The 19,139-nt window shown below is 63.3% G+C and overlaps 3 protein-coding genes across 5 annotated transcripts in view; 2 read left to right on the forward strand and 1 right to left on the reverse strand.

Moving 5' to 3' along the window:
* The first annotated feature begins 49 nt into the window (after window positions 1-49).
* Window positions 50-8,075, forward strand: CHLRE_05g239850v5 (uncharacterized protein). 3 transcript variants are annotated; one of them, XM_043062352.1, is made up of 20 exons: window positions 50-238; window positions 472-577; window positions 853-994; window positions 1,093-1,416; window positions 1,670-1,689; window positions 2,055-2,186; window positions 2,490-2,545; window positions 2,876-3,093; window positions 3,456-3,495; window positions 3,755-3,827; window positions 4,050-4,205; window positions 4,616-4,819; window positions 5,015-5,115; window positions 5,524-5,628; window positions 5,838-5,923; window positions 6,159-6,218; window positions 6,469-6,514; window positions 6,742-6,821; window positions 7,127-7,353; window positions 7,520-8,075. In XM_043062352.1, exons 1-20 carry the CDS (start codon window positions 81-83, stop codon window positions 7,721-7,723), a joined length of 2,538 nt encoding a protein of 845 aa, XP_042924915.1. In that variant the 5' UTR covers window positions 50-80; the 3' UTR covers window positions 7,724-8,075. The 3 variants fall into 3 exon arrangements, with proteins under 3 accessions (XP_042924915.1, XP_042924914.1, XP_042924916.1); XM_043062353.1 differs by having other exon boundaries at window positions 1,282-1,416; XM_043062351.1 differs by lacking the exon at window positions 1,670-1,689 and having other exon boundaries at window positions 1,093-1,439.
* Window positions 8,076-8,129: 54 nt separating this feature from the next.
* CHLRE_05g239900v5 (uncharacterized protein) lies at window positions 8,130-16,791 on the forward strand. The gene is made up of 21 exons (XM_043062354.1): window positions 8,130-8,343; window positions 8,476-8,551; window positions 8,714-8,786; window positions 9,011-9,054; window positions 9,220-9,281; window positions 9,598-9,678; window positions 10,113-10,181; window positions 10,532-10,594; window positions 10,940-10,974; window positions 11,183-11,273; window positions 11,704-11,751; window positions 11,945-12,089; window positions 12,257-12,365; window positions 12,616-12,737; window positions 12,942-13,431; window positions 13,576-13,597; window positions 13,850-13,965; window positions 14,135-14,230; window positions 14,525-14,662; window positions 14,820-14,906; window positions 15,240-16,791. The coding sequence occupies exons 1-21, from the start codon at window positions 8,212-8,214 to the stop codon at window positions 15,313-15,315; spliced, it is 2,175 nt and encodes a 724-aa protein (XP_042924917.1). The 5' UTR covers window positions 8,130-8,211; the 3' UTR covers window positions 15,316-16,791.
* Window positions 16,792-16,793: 2 nt separating this feature from the next.
* Window positions 16,794-19,139, reverse strand: part of CHLRE_05g239950v5 (uncharacterized protein) — a 5,636-nt gene continuing 3,290 nt past the window's right edge. Inside the window, exon 5 of the mRNA XM_043062355.1 lies at window positions 16,794-18,971. Coding sequence (XP_042924918.1) covers window positions 17,604-18,971 — 1,368 coding nt within the window. The 3' untranslated portion in view covers window positions 16,794-17,603. The remainder of the gene's footprint in view (window positions 18,972-19,139) is intronic.

Genomic DNA, 19,139 nt, shown 5'->3' on the forward strand with positions numbered 1-19,139 from the left:
AGCCCACGTAGCACCCTGCTATCTTGAATCCATTGTTGTTTGTCTTATTAGACATTTGCGTGTTTTAGTGGCATAAAACCATGGCGACGAGCTCAGTTGCTCGTTGTGGGCTCGCATATTGTGCGTTGTTGGCGCTGTACGCTGTGGCGCTCACAAGCGGCCAGCAGCAAGACTGGACCTTCCAGCACGGCGTGGCCAGCGGTGACCCGCTTCCAGACCGCGTGGTGCTGTGGACGAGGCAAGTCTTTGGTGTTTGTTAGTGTTAAAGAAGCGGGCAACAGTGCATGGTATCATCTTGCGAACGCGTGGTTTGGGCATCTTGTTGGTGTCGGTTCACATCAAAAACCGTCCCCGCGCGGCTCCAATCGGTGACCTGGAAGCCAAATGCAACAAGGCGTGTGTTATTTGTCGCCGTTTGGGCATCGGATCCCGATGCTCACACGTCCTAACGTTCCAACCCAAACCGCGCAGGGTGTCATGGACGGGTGCCGCAGCGGCTCCCCCGAGCGACAATGTTGAGTTGACGGTCGAAGTTGCCAAGAGCCAGGACATGTCGGCCGAGCCCAAGAGCTACAAGGCAAGTGGTTGCTTGGGTAGTTAACGGTTTTGACAAGGCTCCCTACCAGTGCGCGATTGGGCCCAAATGGCGTAGGAAACGTTTGCGTCAGCCGCCACGTTTCATCGACAGGAGGGCACCTTGCAAGTGCACAATGGAACCCGTTCCATCCCAGCTGCCTGGCCTCTGCCTAAACTGCTCCGTGCTGCTCCGTGCTGCCCCATGCTGCTCCATGACCCCTGTTTCCTGGCTGCTTTGCTCGGGCCCGCGGTGCCGCGAACTACCGCGGTGCACAGGTAACGTGCACGGCCGCGGCCGACTGGACCTGCAAGCTGGACGCCGACGGTCTGTCCCCGGCCGTCAAGTACTTCTACCGCTTCACCGCACCCGGCGGCGTCAGGTCGCCTGTGGGCCGCTTCCACCTACCCTACCCTCGCGGTGCGTGCGTGCGCGTGTGCGTGTGTGTCACCGACCTCGCACACCATCATGCAGTGGTGCATGCCAGCGCACCCCTGCTCGCACCCTCCCGTGCACAGGCCTGAACGTCCCCCCATCCCAGCGCCGCTCCAGCGCCTTCCCTGCGCCTTCCTCGCGCCGGCCCAGTGCCCGCACCTTCCAACGCTTCGCCCACCACACCCACTGCATCACCACACAGCCCCTCCCCCACTCCCGCTCCTCCCCCTTACCACCCTCCTCCTTCTCCTCCTCCTCCACCCAACCCACAGGCGACGCCCGCCAGGGCCGTGTCAGGCTCGCCGTGTTCTCCTGCTCCAACTGGGGCTGGGGCTACTTCCACGCGTACGGCGTTGCGGCCACCTACGAGCTGGACGCCTGGGTGCACCTGGGAGACTTCATCTACGGTGAGTTGGAGACCGGGCGTGTTGTGTGTGGGTTTTTGTGTGAAGGGCCGTGTGTGTGTGTGTGTGTGTGTGTGTTATGAAACGAAACGCAAGCCTGCCCAGACGCCGCCGGAGTTGTGTGTGTGTGTGTGTGTGTGTGTGTGTGTGTGTGCGTGTGTGTATGTGGTGGTTGCACAGTCAAGAGCCGCATGTACTCAAGACGCCCGCGCCCTCATCCGCGCCCCCATCCCCGTGCTCCTGTGCATGCTTGCAGAGTACGGCCCTGGCGACTACGTGAGTGGCCGCACTGCGCTCCCCGCACCTTGCGCGGACCCCGGTGCCCGTCGGCTGATTGCCTGTGGCCAGAGTCGCTTGAGCATGCACGTGCAGCGAGTGCAGGGCCATCGGGCCGGCGGTGACGCGGCCGTATTGCGCATTCCTGACGCTCCTCTCGTCGTGACGCCCCTGACACCGACCGGCGGCTTACTGGGAGCCATCGACACATCCTGTCCTCTCCTCCTCGCTCTACTGCATTGGGTTTGGTTTATTTTGGGCTGGTATCTACAACCCCCCCTCCCTTTCATGTCCTGCCCCACCCACCCACCCCCGTGACCTGCCTCATGCCCTCTCCCCTGCGCTGTCGAACCTGCTGCTTGCAGCCGCGGTCGGACCCCAACAACCCCGCCTCCAACCAGGCGGTGCGCTTCGGCCTCAAGCCCGCAAACGAGATCCTCACCATCACCGACTACCGCCAGCGCTACGCGCTCTACCGCACCGACAGCTCGCTGCAGGTAGGGCACACGGGCAGCCGCCGCCTAGCTACTAGCTGGGCGAGCACAGCGGGATATGGTGGGAAGCTCGCAGCTTTGGGTGGTGGGTCGACGGAAGGGTGAAGCAAGGCGGGCAAAGCAGGAGCACTGGCCAAGGTCACCGCGCACCGTGTCAATGGTGGACGTGGGTGGTGGCGAGCGTGCACCTTGGGTTGTGGGTTGCTGTGTGCCTGGTGGGTTGCTGTGTGCCTGGTGTGTTGTTGTGTGCCTGCTCGTGTGCCGGGCCTGCAGCCCATTGCATTTGCACCGCCTGCCTGCACGTAGGCTCTGTCGGCCGCCGCGCCCACCATCGCCATCTGGGACGACCACGAGACCGCCAAGTGCGTGCATGCATGCGTGGCGGCGCCGCGTGACCCGCATGCATGTGTTTGCTGCACTGCCGGGCTGCTGACCGCGCCTATGTGCGCCTTGCCTGCTGACCCTGTCACCACCCTCCTTTGAGCCTGCTGTGCTCCTCGGCATCTGCCCCGCACCTTTGCAGCTCCGCACATGCACACACACACACACACACACACACACAGAAACACACACACACACACACACACACAAGCACACACACACACACACAGAAACACACACACACCCCTCACCCCGCCCCTCACTAATCATGAATGTAACCCCGCCCCTGCCCGCCTCACCGCCTCACGCAGCAACGCCTGGAAGGACGGCTTCCCGGACGCGCCCTCCTCCCAGAACAACATCACCGCCAGCCGCCGCGCCGCTGGTGTGCAGGCCTGGCATGAGTGGCTGCCCGTGCGCCCCAGCGGCGGCGTGGGCAGCGCCTCCAGTTACACCGAGCTGGCCATCAACCGCACCCTGAACTTCGGATCCACGCTTTCGCTCTTCCTAACCGAGGACCGCCTGCAGGGTAGGTCCGTGGCAGTGCGGTAGCTAGCTAGCTGGCAAGGGCTTTCGCACGGCCTTCGCAAGGGGGCTGTTTGGTAGAGTGGGCATGGCCCTTGACAAATTTACTAGCTGGAGAAAGAAATCAAGGAAGTGGGAGAGGTGGCCGGGTGGGGGTTGTAAATGCCAGCCCAAACTAAACCAAAACCAGCGGGGGGGGATTGGGGGCCGGGGTAAGATCAAGGGAAGCATTGCACAGGGCATGTTTGCCGTGCCATTGCTGGGGGCTGCTGGCCGCTGGCTGCACTGGTCTGCTATAAGTACGTGTGTGATGTTTTCCATGTACATCTGTGTGTGGTGTTTTCCACGTACTTGCGCGCTGTGCAGCTCGCTCCTCGCCGCCCTACATCAACGGCGCTCTGTACAGGTGAGTGAGTGGGCTGCAGGGTTGTTGCAGGGGTAAGCAGCAGGGGGCATACACGAGATAGGCGCGAGCGCACTCTGCGCAAATTGCGCAAACTGCACACGGTGGCGTATGATGATGGCAGCTGCATGCCTGGACCGGGAGGATTTCACTGGATGTGGGCGCCGGGTGAAGCCACGCACAGCCGTCACGCACGCACAGTGTTGATCACGACACCACCAACTCACCATGCATGCCACTTTCAACCCGCGCCTTCCTGCAGCTCGGCTGGCTCGCTGGGCGCTGCGGTTGGCGGCGTGGCTCCCAGCAAGTGGGGACCCGCGGAGGAGGCCAAGGTGAGGGGCGGCGGGGTGGGAGGATCTGGGGCGAGGCGAGGTGGGAGGATCTGAGGCCACGAGACGCCGCGAGGGAGGGCACTCCAGGGGGCACCCGGGACTCAAAGTGCGCGCCCCGACCCCTGCCATATGTGAAATCCGTTTCCCCCTTTCTCCGCCATCCTTACCCCGCCCCCGCCCCGCCCCGCCCCGCCCCGCAAACCCCCCGCCCCACCCCGCCAGATCCTGGCTGTCAAGGCTCAGGCGGACGCCTTCGCCAACGACCCCAACCGCACCATCCTGGGCAAGCCCCAGGTGTCGTGGCTGAAGCAGCAGAACGACGACTCCGCCGCCGCCGGCGTCACGTGGCAGCTGTTCGCAGTCACCACCATCATGCAGGTGCGTAAGGGGGGGGCCGGGGGGGGGCGGAGAGGCAGGGCGGGGGGGAGGCGGGGTGGATTGGGTGGGCTGGAGTGGAGTGGGGTGGGTCGGGGCGGGGCAGTTCGGGGTGGGGCTGCACGTGGCGAGGACCTGCCCAGGTACTCTGGTAACGGTTTGTGCGGCCCTGGGGCGTGAGCCGTGCGCATGTGCAGCACCTGCCTGCTCGCTGGCCCCTGCATGCATACTGCAGACAGGCGCACATCAGCTCATCACGCATGGGGGCCGCACGGCACCCGCAGCGGCCGGCTCGCCTGGCTGTGCTGCTGCCCCCTCTCGTGCCCTGCCCCATCTGCCCTACAACCTCCCCACACTCACCCTTGCCCCCTTCCCCCTGCCCCCTGGCTCCCGGGCCAACGCACCGCCTGCAGGACATCCTGCCCAACCCCCCCGCCGCCATCGCCGCCGCCAACGCCAGCGGTGACGCCGCCAACGCCGCCTTCTGGGGCGGCGTGTGGGCCAACTGCTCCAGCAGTGACGTGGCGGTGGTTAACGGCACACCCACCAACGCCGCCGGCATCCACCTCTACTCCACCGCCTGCTACCGCCGCCCCTACATCGGTGCCGAGCTCAAGGCAAGCCGTGGGCCGCTGCTTGCGAGTGTCATGCATGCACGCCGAGGATCATGAGCTTGCGAATGTCTAGGAAACTGCAGGAAGGGAAAACATCATTGGAGGCCGTTTGCTCGTGCCACCGCAAGGCCCGAATGCTGCGCCCCGCGTGCGGTGTCCTACCTTCTAAACAACACGCACCTTGTAAACTCCCCACAGTACAACCTTTCGGACCGCACTCCCGGCTCCCCCACCGGCGCCGGCGCCTTTGCTGGCCTCGTGGGCGGCTGTCGCGCCATCGAGGCGTCCAGCCGTTACAAGTGAGCGAGCGAGTGGCGATGGCGTGTATTGCGGTGTTGTGGAGAGCGTTGTGAGGGTAACGTGCCTTTTCGTTCTCTGCCTGGTCCCACCTGACTCCCACAGCTAAATGCGTCCAGGTGTTGTCCTGCAGAGGGGTGTAACACAGGGCGGGGAGGGTGCACAGCACCTCCCCTGGCGCAGCAAGTTCGATCTCCTTCCCCGCCCCGGCCACGCATGCACTCCTGTGCCACGCCTCTGCCGCTCGCACCTCACACAATCACCCTGCCCTGTCCCGCATCCCGCGCCCCGCCCCTGACCCCGCGCCCACCCCACCCCACGCCCTGCCACACTACTGTTCCTGGCTACGACCGCACTTCTTAAACAATCATGACTGTAAACCCCCACCCTGTCCCTGCCCCTTGCCACAGCGTCATCCTGGATTTTGACGCCTGGCAGGGTTTCCGTGCTGAGCGCGACGAGCTGCTTGACATCGCAGCCGATTCCAACAACGCCGTGTTCATTGCAGGAGACTCGTGAGTACAATTTTCCACAGCTTTGAGGAACAGGCCTACCGTAGTAGGGACAGCTCGCATGCATGGGGTGTGCATACGGACATATGCCCGTTAGGTTGAATTGGGGTGGACGGACCAAAACCTGAAGTTATCCAGTTTGGGTGGCTGTGTTGGGAACTTGACAATGACTACTCCTCTGTATCTTTTTGGCCTGGTCTCCGCACGCACAGGCACGTCTTCTGGGCCAGCGTGCTGAAGAAGGCCAACGGCGAGGTGGTGGCGGCGGAGTTCGATGTCAGCTCCGTTTCCAGCGTCGGTGCGTGTGGATTACGAAACGCACATCAGTTCTGACTGCTGGGCTTGCGGGCGCGTGTGCCTCACGGGGGGGGGCGAGTCCAGCCAGGGGATCGTTTTGACAGAGGCACGTTTCATCACAGGTTTGCCGTACTGCCGTACGATATGGCATGCACGTGCACGCATGCGTGCGGGCCTGCAACCCCCCCTCCCCATCCCCGACTCCCGACGCTTCCGATCCCCCTCCACTCCCGCAGGCTTTGAGGAGCTCTTCCCCTTCATGCCCGTGGATATGCTGGCGGCGTCCCTGGTGGCCGGTGCGTGTGCGCATGCGTGTGATCGCCATGTGTGTGTGTGTGTGTGCGTGTGCGCATGCGTGTGATCGCCATGTGTGTGTGTGTGTGTGTGCGTGTGTGTGTGTGTGTGTTCACATGGTGTTCCCATGGCCATGCCCTAGAATGGCACTTGGGGAAGGGGTTTGCACCGAGCATGCAGAAGACCAAGACAGCAGCCGCTGCTTGGTTTCTTCGCACCTATCTCACACTCGCTCGTTCGGTACATCTGCAGGTGGCGGCTTCCGCGGCGGACTGCGTTACGCAAACACCGACCGCAAGTAAGAATGGGCGGGGCCACGCGGGGGCATCGAGATTTGAAACGCGAAGGACACGAGCAGGGCATACATCATTAGGAATGTACCTCGCCCTTCACGTCGTTTTGCTGTACACATGTACCCCCACGTTTTGGTTTAGTTTGGGCTGGTATTTACAACCCCCACGTGTTGTACCCCTGACGCCCGGCACTCTCGCGCGCTCTGCCGTGCTTCTTTGCTATCACGTGCAGGGGTTTCATCTACCTGGCCATTGACGGCGAGAAGCAGCACGCCGACTACATTGGGATCGACGACCACTGCACGCCCGCGGGTGAGCTCGGAGTCATCGGGATGGGGGGCTGATGGGGGTTTGATGGAACAGAAGACCTACCTAGCTAGGGGTAGCCAAGGGGGCCGGGGGGCGGGGGCGATGCTGCACGGCAATGTGCCCATTGGCGCCCGGGCGTGCCAGGTATACTTTAAGGGGGTAGGCTGTTGGGGGCAGCTTTTTAGGGTGACTAGTGTGGTTTGGTGCGGGGATTGTCATCGTGCTGTTGTGCACACGCCACGCACAGCCCCCAGTTTCCTCAACGCCACCCCGCCCCGCTGACTACTCACTCGCCGCCCACCCGCCAGGCATCAACTCTTCTTTCTGTATGGCCGGATTCGATCGCTACACCTCCATCGAGCGCGCCAAGCGCGGCCTGCCTAACGACCTCCAGCGCACCAGCTGCCTGACTGAGGCGGAGCGCGTCAGCGGCATCGTGGCGGCGCCGCCGGTGCCGGCGTACCGCCGCATGGGCTGCTCCTCTTACAATGGAGCCAAGCCCACCGTCTTCGCCTTCGCCAGCGGCAGCACCCAGGTATGTGTTTGAGCACAATGACGGACGGTGGCGGGCATGTGTGGGTCGCTGCCTGTTGGTGTTACCGGGGTCCGGAAGCTGGGAGCTGGGGGACTGGTACTCCGTTCCCATTCGCCTTTTCCGGCCCCCGTGACATGTTTTCCCGCTCGGTCCAACCCCTTCACAGCTTGTGGCCCACGCGGCGCGCGGTCAGAGCTACAGCGTCGAGCAGTGCGCTACTGCCGCACACGCGGCCGGCATGAAGCTGTTCGCGCTCAACCCCAGCCGCACACGCTGCATGGGAAGCAAGAAGAGCAGCATGCGCAAGCAGGGCAAGCGGAGCGATGCCGGCTGCTCGGGCGCGGGTCGCGTGCCGGTGTATGCGCTTTGAGTGTGCTTGGGATGTTAACGCTGGATGAATTGGTTGCCGGTCCAGGGACCTGGAGGTTGGTGCGTTTCCTCGAGGATCCTGCCGGCAGGATGCCGGCCCGACGCGTGCCATGTCGCGTGGACGCCGTTAGTGTGTTTGCAGACATGAATTATGGGGTTAGCGAATAAACATGTCGATGGCATGGTCGCATATTGCTCGCTGCGCCATTGTCAGCTGGGGCCTCGGGTGCCCGGGGCACCTCCGCGAACTGCTCTGCGTGGGAAGGTGGTCCCGTTTGCCGTACACGGGGGTGTTTGTGCGCCTCGTTTCAAGCGGGGTCCCCTTCATCCAACAACTGTAATGTGTCTTTGTGAACATGAACCTTTATACTGGCATTAGCCGGTTGCCCTGCCACAATAGCCGTTCGCACACTTTGAATGCTACTGGCGCCGCGACTGCAGCGTGCCCAACGCCGCAAAGTTGAGCAGTATTGTTAGCTGGCTTACAGAATGTGCACTACAAACTGTAGTCTGACTGCAAGACGACGCGCGCGGTCGCTCATTGCGCTGTCAGCTGTTCTCGTTTCGACTTTCTGCACAGCCGTAGCGACTTCGAAGCCAAACATCGTGTTCATTCTTACGGCAAGTACTCCAACCTGTATGGCCTGTGTATGGCGGCTGGAGTCTGAGTTGGTAACCGCGGAGACACTGAACATGTTGACCCCGACACCCGGCCGATTGCAACCGTGTCCCCGCCTAAACCTGCGTCAACAGGACGACCAGGACTATGTCCTGGGCGGTGCCGACGCGCTCTGGATGCCGGCTCTGGACAAGTACGTCCGTAGGCAAGGTGCGTTAGGCGGTTAGGTCCTCGCGCGGGGCGTGGGCCAGGGGAGGACGGGGAACAGGCACCCGCAGTTGCACGCACGAACAGGAACCCGCGGTTGCACCCTCTTGTAGCCCACACCATGCATGCGATTGGCAGCGATACTGGCACTTGTGCAACGTTCAGGAATGGAGCTGCCGCACTTCGTGACCAGCATAGCCAGCTGCTGCCCCAGCCGTACCTCGCTCCTCACGGGCAGGTATGCGGGGATGTGACTGCCGGCAGCGAGCGCGCGAGCTGCAGGAATTTGAGGATTATTCGCGCAGATGGACTTCGAGCGCAAAGTAAACTGCGTGGTGTGGAGTGGAGAGCGGGGCCCTGTCTGGTCTAGGCGCTGGATGGTGGACATCCCATCTCACAAGGACCGCTTGGCGCAGTGCACTTCCATGATGAACTTTGCTGCGTGCTCGCGTGTGTCCGAAGGTACTGCCACAATACCAACATCACCAGCAACTCGGAGGCGCGAGGTGGGGAGGGCGTCGTGGCATACATACAGATACCCCAAGCACAGTAGCAGCCCCATCCAGGCGACCCGGGCCGGATGGCGCATCAGTCAAGGCATGTCCATGGAGTCACGCGCCGATCACCAGGCCAACCCCAACCCCAACCGAAACCCACGTTGTAACCCCCAGGCAGCGCGGTGAAGTTCCTAGAGAATCAGCTCGATGACGACTACTTGCCAGTTTGGCTGCAGGTGGGTGATCGGAGGTCACAACAGGGGTATTCATCGGGGAGGGGGATCAGCACGGAAGATCAGGGTCCACGCAAAAGGGGCTGCAGGTGCAAGCCGTGCAAATGCATGAACAATGTGGCGTGGGCATGGCAGGGAAACCTGGGTGCATGGGCGTGGGCGGTAGCCGTTTCCAAAAATGCCAAGCCGCACATGCACCAAGGCACCGCCGGAAGTAGATGATTGCTTGTGCCATGGTTCAGGTGCGGCCACGGCACAAGCAAGCAGCGCGCAGCTAATCTCGCAATGTTCCTTCTCTTACTGCTGGCGGCCGACGCAGGATGCCGGCTACAGCACCTACATGGTCGGGAAGTTCCTCAACAGCTTCAAAGAGCCGTTGGCAAGGAAGGGCTGCCCGCAGGTGGGGTGCGGGGCGGAGGGAGGGGTGAGGGGCGGAGGCAGGGTTGAGGGGCGGAGGCAGGGGCGAGAGGCGGAGGGCGGCGCGCCTGGCACCAAGAGCGCTGGGACGGGCTTGCGTTGGTTGGCCAATCGTAGTTGGCGGCCAGGGTCACACAGGTACATGTCACGCGCGTGCTGCCAGGGGCTCGCGGCCAGTGTGCCTGATGACAGCGGATGTGCCAAAGGGCCGGACGGGGTTTCTTGGAGTGCCCTCCCGGAGTGCACGGCCCTGAGTGCGGAGGCACCGCTGTGCATACTGCAAGGTTGTGCCCAGGGTTGTGCCCAACCGGTGCTGATGACGGATAGGCGATGAGCAACTGATGTCCGCGACTTTGAATCCTTTGGTCACCCAGTCCCTGCGGATCCCCACTTACCGTATCCATCCCACCCGCCCAGGGCTGGACCGGCATCAGCCCTCTCATCCAGGACGTGGACACGGAGGACGGCGGGGAGGAGGCGCCCAGGGTGCGTGCCTGCGTGTGTGTATGTGTGTGTGTGTGTGACTGTGTGTGCGTGCGTGTCTGCGTGTGTGTGTGTGTTGTGTGTGAATGTGTGTGTGTAGTGTGTGCGTGTGTGCGTGTGTGCGTGTGTTGTTGCGGGTCGGGTGTGCGGTCGGGCTTGCGTGGTGGTTCGCGCAGCGGCGGAGATTTGGAAATGTGGCTCCATTTCGCATGCATGCTTTCATAGGTCTCACTCGTACGGGCTGTGACTCGCAGCGCACACGTGCACGCCCACCCCGCCGCACCCTCCCCAGCCCCATCGTCTGGGCTTGTATCTACAACCCTCCGCCCCCCTCCAACCCTCCTCCCACCCAGGCCCCCACCTACATGGAGGACTGCAACGGCCAGCTGACGTCCTACCCGGGGGCATTCCAGGAGGTGCGTGTACGGCAGTGGACACGGCTGCTGCTGCTGCTGTTTGGAAGGGGTGGGGGGTTTCGGGCTTACTCCAAAGTCCAAACCCAACGGGAACAGGACCCGGCCAGCCTACGGTGGGGTGGTGGATGGGTAGGTGGGGCGGATGCAAACGGAGAGTGGCGGCGTGCATGCAGGGACAGCAGCGCAATACGGAGTGTGTGTTTTCCTCCCGGGTCTGGTGCACTCAACATCCCCAGCCTAGCACACCATGGAAACTTGATAAGAATGGCACGCAAGGGGACAGTGCTGTTGTATACTTAGCCTGTTTCCACCCCACTTCCCCCGCCTGTTTCCCCTTGATTGCAGGAAGTTATTCGTGACAAGGCACTCAGCTACATCGAGTGAGTCCACGGCTGCACACTAGCTCGCAGCCCTCACTCCTCAGAGCGCTCCATTTCTCTACAGCCCGCACCTTTCCATTGCAACCTTTGCTCCGTTGCCCCTGACCTCACCCTAGCTCTTGCGTTCCCCACACGTCCTCCCATGCACTTACACCCCGCTCACCTCGCCACCCTGCCATCTGCCGCCTCCGTGACTGCTGACCTGCAGCGAGGCCTCCGGCAGCCCACTGCCCTTCTTCCTGCTCATCTCCACGGTGGCGCCGCATGACGCCAAGGGCAAGGGCTCCACGTACCCGCAGGTGTGGGGTGCGGGTGCGTGCGGGGCAAGGTGGGGATGTGCACGCCCGAGGGGGATGTGCATGCCCGAGAGGGATGTGCCGGCGCCCCTGCGAAGTGCATTTGGGATGCAATTCGGAGTTTAGGTGGAAGGGGTTGTCGCTTACAAATTCGAATGGTGCCGATGGGTATCAGGGTAGGGTGGCACGCTGGGTGGCACGCCGTACGGTACGTTACGGTACCGGACAACCACGCACATGGCATGTCACGTGGGGGATCCTGCAGGTCTTCCCAGGCCATGTGAGGGCGTGTGAGTGTGGTCTATCCGATGGCCCCGCTCCTACCTGTGGGGGATCGTGGGAGATGCGCGCCTCTCGCCTCAATCCTGTCCCCTGCGCTTTTGACTCTGGGTTTCTGACTGTGTGCACATGTGCCCGCCGCTGCGTGCCGCAGGTGCTCCCCCAGTACAAGGACCTGTACCCAGGACTCAAGGCGCCGCGGGTGAGCGCGTGAGGACAATGTATGGGGCAGTCATCGCTGAGCGAGAAAGCAAGGGAGCACGGAAGCCGCGACAGCCGGCCGGGTGCTGCCGTGCATAGCTTCCTGCCGTGCGTGCCTGCTCATGCCATAGCTATGTACCGCGCCACGCCCCCTGCTGCTCATGCCATCTCCTGCTGCCGCATACTGATTGCAGACAGCCAACTGGGGCCGGCCCCCACCCGTCACCATTGGGTTCGCTCCCTCCACGCCCAACCGCCTGAATGTCACGGACATTAACGAGCGCTACCGGGCGCGGTTGCAGTCGCTGCGGGCCGTTGACGACACCATTGAGGCAGTGGGTGAGTACGTAGTGCTTGGTTGGCGCTGCTGGCTGGATGGTTCTGTTTATGTGGCCAGCTCTGTTTGGTGGTGATTGGCAATTTGTGCTGAGTAGATTTGCGCACGCGATCGCACTGAAGACCCTGTGCTCTGCCTCCGTCCTTCTGCTCCTCACCCCCGCATGCAGTTAGGCGCTTGGCGTGCCACGGCCAACTCAACAACACCGTTTTCATGTTCACGTCAGACAACGGATTCAAGCTGGGCACCCACAACATTCCGCGAGAGAAGTTCACTTGGTGCGGCATGCCTATCTAATCAGGGGCGGACACCTGGATGCCAAAATCACAGTGCGCACGGGGCTTTTAATGAACCTCGAGCAATCTACAGCACCTGCCTTGATCTGTAGCCGTACGGCTTCGTCAAATCAACGGACACATGAATGACAGGAATGGCAAAGCAACCCCCTTCTTTGGGATTGGAAAGGGACAATCCCTCACTCTCTCTCACACACACACATGCATCCGCCCGTGCCGTCCGCCAGCGCAGGTATGAGGAGGACGTGCGCGTTCCCTTCCTGATGGCGGGCCCCGGCGTGCCTCGCGGCGTGTACGTGCCCGAGGTGGCGGCGGCCATGACCGACCTCACAGCCACCATCGCGCACCTGGCGGGTGCGTGGCCGCCTGCTGGGTCCCGGGATGTATGGATTGCAGGGAGGGACGGAGAGAGAGCGTGCGTAGACAAAGCAATGGTCGCCGGTGCCCACGCACAGTCGCCGATAGCCGGGCAGCTCATCATGTGATGACGCCACCCTCCATCTATCCGCACACACGCCATCCGTCCCATCCACCACACCTATGGCTGCTGCTGCGCAGGCGCCAGTCCCCGGCGGGTGCAGCTAGACGGCGCACCGCTGCCACTCGACCGCATCGCCGCCGCCTACCCCCGCCCCAACCAGCCCGGCGCACTCAGCGCCACCGCGGCAGCTGCGGCGGGGCTCACTCTCAGCTCGGGCGTCACCACCGCAGTCGACAGCTTGGACTGCATTGGTGTAGGGGCTGCGCCCGTGCAGTCGCCACTTCCCCGGCAGACTCCGTCGCCCTCGCCTCGGCCCGCTCCTCGGAAGAGGCCCTCCGGGCGACGGAGGAATGCCCGCGAGGCTGCTGGATCTGGTCAGCAGAAGGGAGAGGGCGCCTACGCGGTGGGTGGCAATGATGTGCTGGGGGTGGAGTTTGTCGCGGCCTCAGGGGCCAACGACTCGGCCTCGCACGGAGCAGCAGACGGCAGCGTCGTCAGCAGCCGGCGGCGGGGCCTTCTTCAAACAAGTGGCAACAACAAGTTTTACTACGGCCAGTGGAGTAACATGTGAGCATGGGCGGTGGACTTTGACTGCGTTCATGGTCTGTGCGCAATCTGTCACGTACGTGCGGGGGATGTCACCTCGGAATGCCGTTTCTGACTGACCGCCGCTTGTTGCTACTCGCCTCACTGCCCTTGCTTACTCGACAGACAACTGATTGAGGGATGGCTGGTGAGCTGGAACGGTGGATGCAGGCTGTGGAACTAACGGGTTCGCAATGGCGGGATGACCGACCGCATCGACATGCATGCCAGCCGCAACCCACTAGCCTCTCTAGACCAGCATTCCGCCGCCGGACATCCACTCACCTACGCCACCGCATCCGGTACCTCCCGCCACGGACACGGACACGTCCCCTTGCGTCACTCGTCATTGACACCACTCATCCACCTCCCTCTCGTTTATCTTTAATTAAACTTACAGGATGTGACCATGGCCCAGATGCTGGGAAAGGACTACCGCGTGCTGCGTGCCTGCAGCCCCTTCCAGGCCTTTGGCGCACCCACGGACCCGCGCAGCGGCGGCCACACCTGCTACAAGTGAGCGAGCGCGTGGGGGCGAGCGCAGGGCTAGCGGTGCTCTGCCTATCAAAGTTTGGGAACTATGTTCGGGAGTATGTGGCGGTTCACGCCGTGCGTAAATGGTTTATGTGGTTGGTGATAGATGGGATTCGTGAACGCACTTTGGGTGCTTGGTGCATGCATGCAGGTATGTTGTGCAGTGCTCGCCCAAGAATGTGAGGTCGTTGGGCGCCGTGCGGCAACTGTTCGACCTGGGGCGTGACGCCGTGGAGCTACAGGACAAGTGAGGGGGTGATTGGTGGTGGGTTTTGGGTGGTGGGGTTGGGCTGCGGGACAACTGAGGGGGTGGTGTGGTGTGGGGGGTGGCTGTGGGAGGGCAGGGGCAGGCGCGGCGCTAGGGGGCGGCACGCGGGGTGGGCCAGGGAAGTCAAGGTGGCGATGCATGTGGGGCTCTGTGGAGGCCGGGGCCGAGAGTGGGCTGGTTGGCGTCCGCGGCTGCGGACTTGTTGAGGCATGACCCACACCAGCACACGACCGCTGAACAGCCTGTGGGTGCCTCTCCCTGCCCTGCCCCCAGGTTCACGCAGTTCAAGGCGCCATACAACGGAATCTTCAAGCGGCTGTACGACCGACTGGATGCCGTACTAACCGTCATGTCGTACTGCAGCGGCGCCACTTGCCGCAACCCCTTCATCGCAATCCACCCCGACGGCAGGTGTGTAGCTAGGGTGCTCTGACGGGGTGTGCTTGCACGCGAGCGGCACTCCTGCAATCCCCACGTATGTTGCCTTGTCCCGCTTCCCCACAGCCCGCATGGCCAAATCCGTGTCCAAAGCAACCGCATCCACACCTTCCCCCCTGGCTCCCTACAGTGTGACCAACCTGGAACAAGCCATGGACGCCAAGTTTGATGACCTGTACGGCGGATTTAAAAAGTTCTCGTACAAGCGATGCGCACTGTAAGTACCGGTATCCACGTGAATTTACCGTACAGCGGCCGTGGACATGCACACAGTCGATGTATGTAAATGATGTGTGTGTGTGTGTGTGTGTAAATGATGTGTGTGTGTGTGTGCGTGTGTGTGTGTGTGTGTGTGTGTGTGTGTGTGTGTGTGTGTGTGTGTGTGTGTGTGTGTGTGTGTGTGTGTGTGTGTGTGTGTGTGTGTGTGTGTGTGTGTGTGTGTGTGTGTGTGTGTGTGTGTCGTGCATATGCATGGCTGGCTGTTGGTACACGCGAGCCGCCCCTATTTACACGTGCGGTGCACACTTGCTGTCAATTGCTTTCTTCGCAGTTACTATCATCCAGAGAACGAGGTTGCGGATGCTCGACTAGTGCCAACCTCGGTGCGCGAGTGGACGTCGTCCTAGCAGCACCGACGACGGCACGCACGCATATGCAAGGTTCGGGTTCATCCAGTCAGGTTCGGGTTCATCCAGTCAGGTTCGGGTTCATCCAGTCAGGTTCGGGTTCATCCAGTCAGGTTCGGGTCCATCCAGCCAGGTTCGGGTTCATCCAGTCAGGTTCGGGTTCATCCAAGCAGGTTCGGGTTCATCCCGTACGTCAAGCTCGGGCCAGGGTCAGGGTCAGAAGTCATCAGCCACAGGTTGAGAGAGTGCTTTCGCGCCAGCTCCCCAAAGGCCACCTTGTACAACCGGAGTGGCGCTACAGACTGCCCAAAGAGCGCTGCATGGCGTGCGCGAGCATCATCACTGGCCGATCGAATAACAAGGGCAGCGTGGCGGCATGCGCGAAGGTGTGGGACTGTGTGATGGTTGTTATTATAGAAGCAAGCATGGAAGGAAGGTGCGTCAAGTACCGTATTACGGACTACGGCATTCAGCAGGTTAGTTTCGGAAGGGGGTGGATCACGCGGCGCAGGTAGGCGTGGCGAGTGGGGGCCTCGGCCCTCGGGGCCGTGGTAGCGGTTGGAGTGAAGTGCGGGACAGCCATCCGTGCGTGTTTATATGCGTTCATGAGGGCGCCGGATGAGGAGGGGGCGGGGTTGTAGATCCCAGCCCAAACTATACCGAACGGGGGGAAAGAGGGGGGGAGGAAAGGAGGGCAGGGGCTGCACGGTGGTACCGCATGGCGCCCTGCTGCATGTGGATCATGGCCCCGCCTGCTGGTCCATGCATATATACGTGACGGCAGCAGTAGCAACACGGTAGTAGTAGCAATGCGGTAGTAGCGGTAGTACGGTAGTAGCGGCAGCACCGGCATCAGCTCTGGCAGTAGTCGGCTGCAGCCGGGGACGACGGCGGCCCGGTCGTCTGCGCCGCCTGCCGCCCGTCTTTTTAAGGGGTTGGTGCGAGAAGCTGGTGGTAAGTGCGGACTGCTCCCCACACGGCGGCATGCGGGGCGTGGACGGGGAATGCAGAGGGACGGGCTAGGGGGCTGGAGAGGGACGGGACGGCGAACGCGCCTGTGGCGCACAGCTTGTGTTGCAAGAGGCAGTTGGTTCAGATTGGTTGTCTCCATACTTGTAGTACGGGCGTTCAGTTGTCGGCGAGTGGCCATGGACCAGTCATGCATGGTCAGATGATGGTGTGGGTCGCGCGCGCGCTGGTGTCTCGTCTCGAAAGGTAGCACGTACCGTGATTGCTGCTAACTCCAACTTCTTTCTTGCTGCTTGCTGGCCTGGAGCACTCGGCGGCGTCTTGCATTTGCATTCACACTAGCTTACATTTCTCTGAACTGGCCACACCAAGCCGGCGCACCTGCACCCCGTGCTACTCGTCCTGATGAAGTAAGCTGCGATCCCCGATTTGTACTGTCAGTTCCATCTGGGCAGCTCTGTCCAGCTAGCCCAGCACAGTGTGCCCATCCCTACATACGCAACTCATTGCAGCCGATTGAGGCTAGCTGCCTACCCCTACCTCTACAACGTGCGGTCGCTCGTCTTGCGCAGTGCTCGTATCTTCCATCTACACTGTAGAAATCTGCCCAAAATCCGCCGAAGGCGGAGAAAAAATTTTGGGTTTGGGTGCCACGCATCTACGCAGTGTAGACGGTTTTGGCCGGTTTTGGCGCAAAATGGGGGAAGCGTAGACGTTTTGGGGGGCTTGGGGGCTTAAGTGTAGATGCCGCGGTCAGGGTCATCTACGCATGTGTAGATGCCGGGTGCCTGAGGGCATCTACAAGATACGAGCACTGCTTGCGCTCCCAAACTAACAGCCCTCCATCCGCCTCACGCGTGTGGCCGCGGCTAGCCGCCGCCCTGCTGCTGCTCGTGCAGGGCGGGGCGGAGCGCCACCCGCTACGGCGGCTTTCGTTGGCTGACTGGCTGGGTCGGCGCCCGCCACCACCGCCATCACTACCATTACCACCAGTCCACCACCACCAGCAGGGGGCCACCGCCGGCCACCGTGGGGCCGCCGCCGGCTGACAGGAAGCAAGCAAGCAAGGCGCGTCCGGTGCACAGCTTGACCTTGAGCGCATCAGGCAGCACCACATACACACACACGGCCATTCCCTGCTCTACGCACCGCCGCCGTCTCCATCGACACTGCTGCCACCTCCGCCACCGCTACTTCCATTACTACAACCGCTAAAAAACGCTGCCGCCGCCGCCGGCACCTCCGACACACCACATTCGTACGTGTGTCGTACGTGTGGGCAATCAACTAGGCATGCATGCGCCACATACACACGCACACTACTCCTGTAGCGGCCCTGCCGTCGCCGCCTCACGCAGCAGCTGCTCCAACTTGCGCAGCTCCGCCCGCTGCTCCTCCTCGCTGGCGTCCAGCCGCGACAGCCCCAGGTCAATGACAACGCAGCGCGGCTCCCCCTCCTCCTCCTCGTCCTCCTCCTCCTCCCCCTCCTCCTCCTTCTCCTCCTCCTCCTCCTCCTTGTCCTCCTCCACCCACACTCCCGCCGCCACTCCCGCCGCCTCCTGCTGCCGCTGCGACAGCTCGACGGCGCCGCGAGGAGCAGCCGCGCCGCCGGCCGCCGCCGCCTCCACCGTGTCCACAGCTGCCGCTGCGGGCTGCTGCTGATCGGCGACGTCAAGCTGAGCAACTTTATGGTGCTGCTGCTGCTGCTGTGCCGCGGCGGACGGCAGCAGCATCATCAAGTTGCTCAGCTTGACGTCGCCATGCAGAAAGCGCCCGCCGGCGCCGCCGGCGCCGCCGGCGCCGACACCAGCGCCACCACCACCACTGGCCGCCGCCGGCGCAGCCACGTGCAGCCGCCGCAGCGCGCGCACGGCCGCCGCCGCCACGGCCGGCTCGATGCGACCCTGCTGCTCCAGAAGGTCATGCAGCGTCAGCCCCGGCACGCGGCTCGTGGCCAGGTAGAACACGCGGTCCGGCGGTGGCGGCGGCACCCAGGCGTCCGGGTCCTCCTCCGCAGGCACCAGCGTGCGCGTGGTGCCGGCCGCCAGCAGCCGCGGCAGCGCCCGGCCCTGATGCGCCGCCAGGGCTGCGTAGGCGCTGCTCTCCGCCCGGTACACTGCGAGGCCGTGCGCGTCCGGACCAAAGAACTTGACGACCGCCGCCTCGCCGTCCACGCAGCCGCCGCACACGAAGCCCACATGGCCGTCGCAGATCAGTTTGTCCAAGACGACGCCGCGCCGCGGTGACGGCGCCGCCTCAGCACGCCGCCCGATGACGGTCGCCGCCGCCGCCGCCGCCGCCGCCGCCGCCGCCGCCGCCGCAGCAGCAGCAGCAGCCAACGGAGAAGACGCGGCGGGCTCCGCAGCGGCGGGTTGCTCTGAGCGCTGCTGCTGCAGCTGCTGCGCTGGCGAGTCTAGCGCCGCGGCGAGCTCGTCGTCATGCTGCCGACCAGGGTCTGGCCCCGTCCTCTTCCGTGCCGCCGCGCGCAGGCCTGCCGCCCCGCCGACGGCGGCCAAAGGCGCGCCGCCGCCGCCCGGTCCGCCAGGCCGCCCTACCCCACCGCTGCCCTGCTGTCCCCCGCCGCCACCAGCCTCACCACCACGTCCACTGCCACCTCCGCCATCGCCACCCCTGCTGCTGCTCGGCGCTGCACCCGGCCCTGATGAGCCCAGCTGCTGCTGCGCCGTCTGCACCAGCGGCCGCACGGGTAGCGACGGGTCGCCGCCGGCGGCAGCGGCGGTGGCGGCGGCGGCGGCGGCGGCGGCGGCGGCGGCAGCGGCGGCCGTGCCGACGCCGAGCAGCATGACGAGCAGGCATGCGGCCGTGGCCGTCGGGGCTGGCTCCTGGTCTGTGTG

This window comes from Chlamydomonas reinhardtii, chromosome 5 (assembly GCF_000002595.2).
Source record: "Chlamydomonas reinhardtii strain CC-503 cw92 mt+ chromosome 5, whole genome shotgun sequence".
NCBI lineage: Eukaryota > Viridiplantae > Chlorophyta > Chlorophyceae > Chlamydomonadales > Chlamydomonadaceae > Chlamydomonas > Chlamydomonas reinhardtii.

Excerpts from the sequence above, each read along its gene's own strand:
- CHLRE_05g239850v5 (XM_043062351.1), top strand. The coding sequence starts at position 81 with ATGGCGACGAGCTCAGTTGCTCGTTGTGGGCTCGCATATTGTGCGTTG. Across the intron at positions 5,629-5,837 it reads GTGTTCATTGCAGGAGACTC|GCACGTCTTCTGGGCCAGCG; the intron begins GTGAGTACAATT and ends CCGCACGCACAG. Across the intron at positions 5,924-6,158 it reads CAGCTCCGTTTCCAGCGTCG|GCTTTGAGGAGCTCTTCCCC; the intron begins GTGCGTGTGGAT and ends CCACTCCCGCAG.
- CHLRE_05g239900v5 (XM_043062354.1), top strand. The coding sequence starts at position 8,212 with ATGTGCACTACAAACTGTAGTCTGACTGCAAGACGACGCGCGCGGTCG. Across the intron at positions 11,274-11,703 it reads AGGGCTCCACGTACCCGCAG|GTGCTCCCCCAGTACAAGGA; the intron begins GTGTGGGGTGCG and ends TGCGTGCCGCAG. Across the intron at positions 13,432-13,575 it reads TACGGCCAGTGGAGTAACAT|ACAACTGATTGAGGGATGGC; the intron begins GTGAGCATGGGC and ends CTTACTCGACAG.